Source organism: Mangifera indica, chromosome 3 (genome assembly GCF_011075055.1).
Source record: "Mangifera indica cultivar Alphonso chromosome 3, CATAS_Mindica_2.1, whole genome shotgun sequence".
Classification (NCBI taxonomy): Eukaryota; Viridiplantae; Streptophyta; class Magnoliopsida; order Sapindales; family Anacardiaceae; genus Mangifera; species Mangifera indica.
Genome location: NC_058139.1, coordinates 22,288,738 through 22,299,240, shown reverse-complemented (window position 1 = coordinate 22,299,240; position 10,503 = coordinate 22,288,738). Strand labels below are relative to the sequence as shown.

Sequence of the window (10,503 nt, the reverse complement as noted above, 5' to 3'; positions counted from 1 at the left end):
CTTAATATTTTCAAAATTATGTTTATCCAAAACATGTAATTATACATAAATACTTGTATTAGTAATTTTTTGATTATTTTTTATTGAAAGTAATGTAAATTAGGAATACAAAATTAATTAATAAATTTTGGGAGGCAAAGTGTTATTTAGTAGGAAGATTTTTTTTGCCTTTTAAACAATTTTATAGAAATTTAACATATTTTTAACAAATTTAATGTATGGGCAGAAAAATGACTTTTTTAAACTTAAAAGGTAAGAATTGTTAATTTATCAAACTTTGGGTGGTACATATGATTTGAGCTCTTATTGTAGTGCTTGTTGTCCACGTAATAGTAAAATCAGAAACTTAAAACTATTATGTAAAATCCTAGTATATAAAATCTGATAATAAATACAATATCTAGCACTAATATTATATAATTTCCATAATATTTTTTTCCATATAAGCAAATTAGTGATATAATAAAAAGATTCAATGGAATGTCTTTAAATGACTCATTTTTTATTATTTTTAATGTATTCTGTTAAATACCTTTAATTTTTTATCGATCTGAATTAAAGTAGGAGACTTTGACGATTGGAACGATGCAAGCTAAAAGCTTACACGTGGATCATTTTTATATGGTATGAACGAATAATTTTTCAATACTTTGCTTTTATTTGTTTATTAAATTCATATAAATCATATACTATTATCGAATAATTTTACTTTTAGAGAACACATAAATTATCATTGAAGTTTTTATTGGATGGGATTTTATATATTTGTTTTAGTGCATATATTTTGCAAAATTCAATCTTTTTATATGCTTCCTGCTATTTTTCTTTATGGCCAAATGACTATTTTCCACCCAATGTTTGATAAAATGATAATTCTCACCTTTAAATTAAAAAAAAAACAATTATCTCACTAATTTGTCAGAATTAATAGTTAGTTTTGATATTTAAAAAAGTATTTATATCATTTTGTCCAAATATTATAATAGAGATATAAGCAATTGTTATTTTGTCTCTCAGATTTAAAATATTATAATAACACTCATACCGAATTGAAATATAAACAATATTATAGAGATGTAAATGTCATTTTTAAAAGAATCAAGGGAAATATTATAATAAAATATTTAGACACTTACTTTTGTGTGTTTTGTTTTGTTATTTGTGGTGTGAATGTCATTTCTAAAAACTATTAAGGGATATATTAAATTTTAAAATACCTCCAATTTTTTTTAAATTTTCAGAAAACCCCTAAAAATTTCATTGACACCCCTGATATCTTTAAAAATGATAGTTTACCCAACACATATGATTATACATAATTAACACTCACATTTATACTTGTATGTGTATATTTTTTAATAATTTTTTATTAAAATTAATGTAAATTAGGGATACAAAAATTATATAATAAAATTTTGGATGTAAAGTGTTATTTAACTTGGCGGTTTTTTTTGTTTTTTTAACGATATTATAAAAATTTAACCTTTTTTTATCAAATTTAATGTACAGGTGGAAAAATAACTTTTTCAAACTTAAAAGATAAGAATTTATCATTTCATCAAACCTCTTCTAATAGTGTTTGTGTCAACATATATCTGATTATATTTTACACTTTGATATTTATATTTATTTTAATATCATTTCTCATCCATTATTAATTTACGCATGTATGTATCGAACTATCACCTTTTTATATGGAATAAACATAACTTCACCTTTATTAACATTTAATTAGGGCTAACTTCTAATATTGAGCTTGTTCAATTCGAATAATGTAATATTTATAAGTATGTCTCAAGGGTAATTATGTCATTTCATATGTATTTAAAGTTACAAATAAAAGTGGCATAAGCTATGTAATTGATTTAAGTATAAAATAAGATTTTTAAACTAATAAATGATTGTGTATAAAAGGTGCACGTTTGTTCATTTGATACCAAGTCAAAGAACTAGTATGAAATGAACAGTAAGATTGGATTTGATCGGATTAACCTAAAGAAGACTTATCTTAAGATTGGTTTAAATTTAAAAGAGTTAATTACAAATAAATAAACTAAACCCAAAACAATTTTTTTTTAAATTTAATTCAAATTGACTCAAATTTGAATGTTTATATTAGTTTAAACTTGACTCGTTTTTATAAAACGAGTCAAATCTTTAACTCAAACTTAACGCATTCATTTTAAATTTGAATTCGAATCTTCGGCTCATCTGGACTCATTCCATTTAAATTTGAATTTTGAGTTTGGATAACTTTGACTAAATTCAACCTTAACTACTAAGAAATTAGTTAAAATAAAATAAAACAATGTCCTAGAAATATAAATGTTGCCCACAAGTTATGCGTACATGGATGAGTGACAAGTGTCACATGTATAGGCTATTTATTCAACTTTTTAAATAAGATATGTTAAAATTTTAATATATTTTACAAAAAAGTATTAATTTGATACATCTACGTCGAGGTATGTCTGAATTGAGTTAGTTTAAATTTGAGAACTAATTCAGATTAATTTAACTTAATTTAAATTTATTTAGATTAAACTTGAGTTAACAAAATCAATTTGAGTTAAAAAATTCATATTTTAAACTAAGTCAAATCGAGTTAAAGAGAGTTCAGTCTAATTCAACTTATGAATTGGATAAATAATTTCAATTGATTCGAATTTGATTTATAATTCGATTCAAATTATATATTATCAAAATAATATCATTTTATTAATAAGTCGTAACTTAAGTTATGATTTATAAACTCGAGTTAAACTTTAAATTTATTAATCGAATTGAACCAAAATTACCATTTACTTTAACTTGAAAAACTCGAATCAAATTTTAACTATTTCATTTTTTCAACCAAGCTAAACTTTCATCACGGAGCACACGGGCTTAGCTCGGTTGGTCTCCCCCCTAAATTATTATTATTTTAATTATATGTAATCATTTATGAGTAAAATTTTAAATAGAGAGAAAAACAATGGTGTGACCATTTCAAAGCGAGGTTCTCGCCAAAAATGGATACCCAATCTGAAATCTCTCCTCTGTGAGAGAGAGAGAGAGAGAAAGCAGCGAAGACGATGGCGATACTAGAGAGCATTGTCGTTTTCGCCATTCTCCTTATGTTGATACTGATCCTTTTTCTCATCTTGATCGCCTGTAAACCATGGCGCTTCTTTGTCTCTTCTTCTCGCTCTCACTCCCTCGTTAAGGTTTTTCTTTTTAATTTGGTTTATTTACGACGATCAACGGCTTTGGTTTCTCTGATTTCGTTTCGATTGATTTATTTTTGCCTTACTGGTTAATTGAGTTGGAAATATACAATGATGAGTGGAGTTTTAAATTGTATTGAGTTACCATGTAGAGTCGTCGTTTTAGTTGATTTAATTTTGTTATAGTCTTTGATTGCGATTAATTATTTCCCAATTGGTGCTTTAGCTACGATTTGGAAAGGATTTTGTTAAATGCATTTTACTCGTTTGAGATGCTGTGAACGTTTTTAATATGAATCAGATGTACTGAAATGGAGGGATTTAAGAGTGATGAATGCCAATACTTGAATTTATAAATTTATGAAATGAATTTGTTTTCATTTTTTTATGGTATCTCTTTATTATTAATATTGTAAGGTATAGACTTTATAAATGTAACATTCATACATTGAATGCTAAATCTAGATTGATTTAGGAATGGGTAACTTCTTATTCAGTGCCACAGCCTATAGGTACGCATAGCTTGTAGGTTAATGTGTGTGTTCCTGCATATGACTTTTGATTCAAACTAATATTTGCAGTCTCCTTTAACAAATCTGGTTGTTCAAAATTTGATTGGAAGGTTTTTGCATCATTTGGTTTCTTGAACTATGACTCTGAGCATTAGATTTCATGATTTGGTTTAGAGTTGGACATGATGATGGTGTAGCATGTTTATTTATGTAAATATAGAGATTCGTGTTGGTGATATTGTGGATGTTTGTGTTGATTTCACTCCATGCTAGTGAGAATTCCATTTATGCTACAACTTCAGATTGATTATGTTCCTCTAGGCAAATTATTTGCAGTTCAACTTTCTCATTGACTTCATTTTCTTTACATGTGGTGCATTTGTTGTAGGCTGATGAACTAGAGAGGCCCTTCGTATCAAATGAAGAGGCTGTGGTACTTGATCAAAGCAATGATTTTGGAAGAACTCATGATCTAGAGGGATCTTACTATCAAAATGAAGGGTTTTTGCGCTCACCTCGAACACATGGACTTGTTCATAAACAGAGGCTTCCCTCTGCATCTCCCATTGTAAACCAAGGTTTAGATCATTTTTTGTGTGATTTTGCATTTACATTCAATTAATTATTATGCTTTATCTTCTATATACATTATTAGTATGATCACAGTTTTATTATTCACTCCTCCCAGGTGACAGCGTGGTTCTTCTAGATGTAATTTCTGATACTCCAGAGGATCTTTTGCTTGGCCAAACGCTTAAAAGGCCAATTGCCACAGATCACTTCACAGAATTGCAAAAACAGACTCAGGAAGGTTTCAGTCCTAATCTGAATTTAGTTTTAGATGATGTTAAGGTTCAAGAGTATGTGCCCAAGGCTATCACAGCTCAAAGTAATTTCTTTTTCCTTTCACTTATGTGAAGAGTTTAATTACTTTTGCCATTTCATGTGGTTGAATGTGTAAAACATGTCATCATATCTTTCTGTTAGAAGTGCAGGAAGCTGCCTTTCCTTGGAGGTTATATCCGGTCCTGCTTGTGGAGTTCGTTGTACTGTACATTCATCAAGTTCTTCTAGGCTGCCACTGACTCTTGGAAGAGTTTCTCCTAGTGATTTATTACTGAAAGATTCTGAGGTGTCTGGGAAGCATGCATTGATAAACTGGAATTCAAATGTACAGTTCATGAAATGTTCCATTCTGATCTGCATTTGGATTGTGCTCTGTATGATTGTTTGGTATAATCGACATGTTGTGTTGGTTTCAGAAATTGAAATGGGAGCTGGTGGACATGGGTAGTCTAAATGGAACTCAATTAAATTCACAGTCAATTAACCATCCTGATTCAGGGAGTAGACATTGGAGTGATCCAGTTGAGATTGCTAATGGAGACATAATTACTCTTGGCACAACTTCAAATGTATATGTAAGCCAATAGTTTTGTCAAAAAGCTTGTGCATTTTGTAGTTGGTTAAGTTTTCTGGAATCACCATACTTTGACAGTATACTTATGGATATGGAAATTCAAGTTTGGGAAATTTTGTACTTAGATTTGTGTGCTCTTTAGGATACTATTCTGAATTCCTATACGATATATGATACTTTTTTTTTCTGGAATATATTGTTGGGTTTGTGGAACAGGATAATCATTGTAGTACATAACAAGTTCAATGAGATGAAACAATCTTGGATGTGCTTTTATTTCTTTGCAATTTTAAGTAACTTGATTGTTTATTTTTCATTACCACGCTTCAAGAGCACATAGATAAGATTAATAAGAAATTATCTATTGGCAAAAATGATTTAGAGTTTCAGTAATTTGCGACATGAATTATATTTCTATATCTTGTGTTATTAATTGTTTGTTTGGCAAATTTTAGTACATTAAATTCTTTATTTGTCAAATTTATGAAGTTGGATCTGCTACTTTTTGTGTTTTTACCAAATATGTAACTCTGTTTGGTGGCAGGTTCAAATTACATCTGAAACTGACACTCAGATTCCTTTTGGAGTTGGTGTGGCATCAGATGCCATGGCTTTGCGTCGGGGAGCAAAGAAACTTCCAATGGAAGATGTGTGCTATTATCACTGGCCTCTTCCTGGGGTTGATCAGGTTTGTTAGAGTTATTTAATTTTGTTTTTGCAATATATATGTATGTGTGTACACACACACACACATGAAAGGCTTACATTATTATCTAACTGCTTACTTCGCAGTTTGGGTTATTTGGTATTTGTGATGGACATGGTGGTGCAGCAGCTGCTAAATCTGCTAGCGAGTATGTATTTCTATTTGACCTTTTGTGTTATATATATGCCTCCATCAACTTGTGGCAACAAATTGTTTACTACTGCTAGTGAACAAGGTCCTCATTTTTGTAAAAATGCTACTATCCATACATAAGATTGGCTATATGTGTGTGTCTATATATAATTTTATTTCCTTTTGTGGTCGTTTTCATGAATTTATTACTGGAGGTCATTAGAAGAGGGACATTGAACCGTGGGGTTTATACAATTGAGGAAGCAAGGAAGACTAGATGGCAATTATCCTTGCATCCAAAAAGGATGATAACCATGAATGTTTTGTGCATGACCTGCTTTACAGCTAAAATTTTGTTTTTGAGGGAGAGTTTAATAATGAAGTTAATAGTATAAATCTACTGAGCTGAAATTCGGAAGTGATTTCTGCAGTTCACAATATCTGCTGAATTATGTGGTCTATGCATTACTCTGTATTAATACAAACATTCAAAATGATGTTTGTAAACAAGATAAAGTGATTTGATTCCATGACACCCAGCAATAATAAGGATTTGATTCTGTGACTTTGTTTGGTTCAGAATGGTCAAGTTCAAAGTGAGTTGTTTGAAGAATTGATTTTCATGAAACCCTGTCGCCCTATGCTTGCTAGCACGTACAGTAATCATGCTTTTTGAGCCATCAATTGTATATACATGTTGATTACGCTACATACAGTAATCATTAGATCTGTTTTGTTCTCCTCTTATTCATTTTAGTATTGATTTTTGAACCATCAACTCTAGTATTTACTTCCCATAAATTTTGTTCAGAATTCTTCCTAAAACAATGGCTGATATATTATCGGATTCACATAAAAGAGGGAGGGTTTTGGCTCAATGTGATGCTTCAGATGTTCTTAGGGATGCATTTTCTCAAACAGAAGCATCCATGAATCATTATTATGAGGTATTTATCCTAACTGGTTTCATTATTTTCTTTCACCTCCACTGTTTACGTGAATTTGGTGTAAGCTGATATTGAAAGCTTTGTCTTATGTGTTGAAATATCTGTTACTTTTCTAATATGTTAATTATGTAGTTTATACTTTATTGGTACATTACTTGTGTCGGTTGTTTAAACCCTGGAAGATTTCTCTGCATCAGAGGAACTAGTATACTGTATTAACTATATTTTCTTATGTATTGGGTTCTATTACATCATTAATGTATGTGTGTTACAATTTGACTACCAATGAAAATGTATCAGCGTGACTGGGGAGAGCATAAACAAACAGGCTATAATTTGTAATTTATGTGAGTTTTTTTGTGGGCGTGATTCTCAACCTGATACTTGAGATTGATGTTTGATTTTGGAATTTTTTGATTAACCTGATAGACTTCTTCTAGTTTTTGTTCTAACTTGATTCTGAGTAATCTTTGTGAAATGTGCACTTTCTGTACAATTTACTGCATGTTTCCTGTCCCTTCTGGTGTTTTTGTGGTAATTTGGCTTATAACCGTTCGAGCAATTGATCACAGATTCAAACAGTGGATGTATGACAAATTGTGAAATTTTAACATTACAATTTCATCTTCTCTTTATCTCTGCTTTTGCTGTAAGAGTATAAAAACTGTTGTTTGCATGTTGTAATAATTGATACCTTCCAGGGTTGTACTGCAACATTACTTTTGGTTTGGACTGATGGAGATGAAAATTTCTTTGTGCAATGTGCAAATGTTGGGGACTCTGCTTGCGTAATGAAGTATGTTTTTACATTTTTTTAATTCATTCATAGTATCTGTAGGGAGTTATATTATAAAATCTGTAGTTCATATCATGAAATCCTGTGGTGTATTCCAGATGACTCAATGATGGGAAAGCTGGTCAACTTAGGGATTTTTTTCCTCTTTAGAGAAGGATTTTCTTTATGCTAATAATATTAGTTTTGCCATTTTCTTTTTATTTAGCAGCATCTAATGTATATTCTTTTAGCTGATGGAAATAATTTTAAAAAAATATTATCATTTGTGGAAGAATACAGTATTATCAATATTTATGGATGTTAAATCTTGTTAATCATTGGCAGTTTTTTTCTTCTCAGTTTAATCCCATTATGATATCAGAAACATTGATTTATGATTAATGACTGCTGCACTGCCAATGCAATGTTATCTGTGCAGTCGTCATATTAGTGTAGCTAACAGTGCATTATTTAATCATTGTTGTCTTTAACTGTATGCAATTGATTTATTAGGCATTCGGTTTACTTGCATTGAAATTCTGCCTTTTGCATCTGTAATTTTATCACCTTGTTTATGGCTGAATGTTATTTTATTGTTGCAGTGTTGATGGGAAGCAGATTAAGATGACAGAAGACCACCGTATCACTAGTAGTTCTGAAAGGCTCCGAATCAACGAAACCGGAGAACCATTGAAAGATGGGGAAACGAGATTGTGTGGTAGGCATATAATTGCTTGAATTAGTTTGTTGTTTGCCTCATTTATTGGATTTTGAGACCCAGCAATAATTTTCATCCAATTTAGGCTTAAACCTTGCTCGAATGCTTGGGGACAAATTTCTGAAACAGCAGGAGACCCGCTTCAGTTCAGAGCCTTATATAAGTCAAGTTGTGCGTATTGATCAAGCAAGCAACAACTTTGCTATTTTGGCTAGGTGATTTCTCTTTGTCACTTTCTTTCAATTCTTTTGTTTATATATTGCATCCTTTTCACTTCACTTGCTTTGGAATTTATTTCTTTTGCATATTTTGCCTGGTCTGATTCATTTTATCTGATGGATTATGGGCATCATTCTGGATTTTTTTTTCAATAAAATTATGTGTACTTGTAATAAGTAACAATTTAGGTACTGATGATGACGTGTCATCTTGTAATATGGATGATTTTGAATTAATAATAAAGTAATATCTAATCACATAGTGACACATCATCATTAGTATCCAAATTGGTACTTATAAGTGTCATAGCATGACTCATTTTTTCCCCTTTTTCTAAAGTCTTCTGGGTTCTGTCAATATTTCAGTGATGGATTTTGGGATGTCATCAGCTGTAAGAAGGCAATTCAGCTAGTGCTTCAGGTAATAATTTGTCACATGTTTTACTCATTTTGTTGTGAATTTTTCTAGACCCAAAAAGAGTTACTTCCATTTGAATTTGCGGCAGATGAGGGAGAGATACACTGCTGACAAGGCAAATTCAGCCGAGAAGATTGCAAATGTTTTGTTGAGCGAGGCGAGAACTCTGCGAACAAAGGATAACACCTCTATTATATTCTTGGATTTTGACAGCACATTTAGAAAGTCTTGTAAAGTTGGTTAATAATATAAATCATATAAGGTATTTTCTACTGTGCAATCATATGATTATTTTCCCTAGAAGTGTTCTCTTCCTTTCTGTGTTTTTCTTTCTTGGTTCAAGCTTTGCCATCATCATACGCTTCAGTTAGCACCTTCAGGTTAGGTAGGATTTGGTGAAGTCTGGAAACTTTAGAAACTATAGCTTTATATGTTTTGTGGCAACTGACAATTTGTACCTATCAGAAATCAGCTGATATGTTTTATCAAGTATTTGATGAAACAGCCAATGTCATGATTTCAGCGAATCTAGTTGAAGATGAGCTGAAACGATGCCGTGATTTTGAAAAATTTTCAACCTTGTATCTTTTTGTCATCTGGAACGAGTAGAAGGAAAAAAGGTGCATTCATTCTATTAGCTTTGCCATTTGGTTGATTAGAGTACATGTTTTGGATATCAACCCTATCAAAGGACTGGAGTAGGTCTTGACTGGTATGATTCATGACAGATCAAATAAACATTAGAACAATAATTAACCGATTAGAATTGTGTTTTTGGGTTCAAGTTCTAGTGCCATGCATGGACGTGTTGAAATTGGCTATCTGTTTGATTGAATCTATTTACAGTTAAACTAGGTTTAATGACTAAAGTAAGTTTAAACGTTGACTCGGATTGGACTGACCATCAGGTAATCAATTCGACTGATCAGTTTGGTTGCCCTGATTCTAAAACGCTAGAGGTTAATTCACACAAATATTATTTATTTACCTTTATAATCAACAATAAGATTATATAACTTAAAATCAGAAAAATAATTGGAAAATAATCAAATCATTTTAAAATGACCCATGTAAATTATATTATATCTCGCTTTATGGTCAATTCAAAATATAATAAATTAGATGTATAAATTTTTATAAAAATAATTATATATTATTATATAATTATGTGATTTTAAATTAAAAATAAAAATATATATATATATATATGCTTAATTGATAACAAAAGTTCAAAATTTTTGGTTCAAAGTTACAACAAAGAAATCATATTTAAAATTTCAATAATATTTTGCTTGGTAAAATGTGTGTTCAGTGCTTTGGGTGGGTTAATGCCCTCAACTTTGTCAAAACAATTACTTAAAAAAATATAATATTATATATATTTATTTTAAATACATAAATATTTATATATTTATATGTATTATTATATAATTCAATATTATTTTATTTTT

At 30.2% G+C, this 10,503-nt stretch overlaps 1 protein-coding gene across 1 annotated transcript; it reads left to right on the top strand.

The window, feature by feature from the left end:
* Window positions 1–2,956: 2,956 nt before the first annotated feature.
* LOC123212603 (protein phosphatase 2C 70-like) lies at window positions 2,957–9,554 on the top strand. Its single transcript, XM_044631784.1, has 13 exons — window positions 2,957–3,206; window positions 4,107–4,296; window positions 4,407–4,607; window positions 4,714–4,889; window positions 4,981–5,139; window positions 5,683–5,826; window positions 5,931–5,992; window positions 6,788–6,923; window positions 7,625–7,719; window positions 8,301–8,416; window positions 8,502–8,631; window positions 9,001–9,055; window positions 9,141–9,554. The coding sequence occupies exons 1-13, from the start codon at window positions 3,075–3,077 to the stop codon at window positions 9,294–9,296; spliced, it is 1,752 nt and encodes a 583-aa protein (XP_044487719.1). The 5' UTR covers window positions 2,957–3,074; the 3' UTR covers window positions 9,297–9,554.
* The last annotated feature ends 949 nt before the right edge of the window (window positions 9,555–10,503 follow it).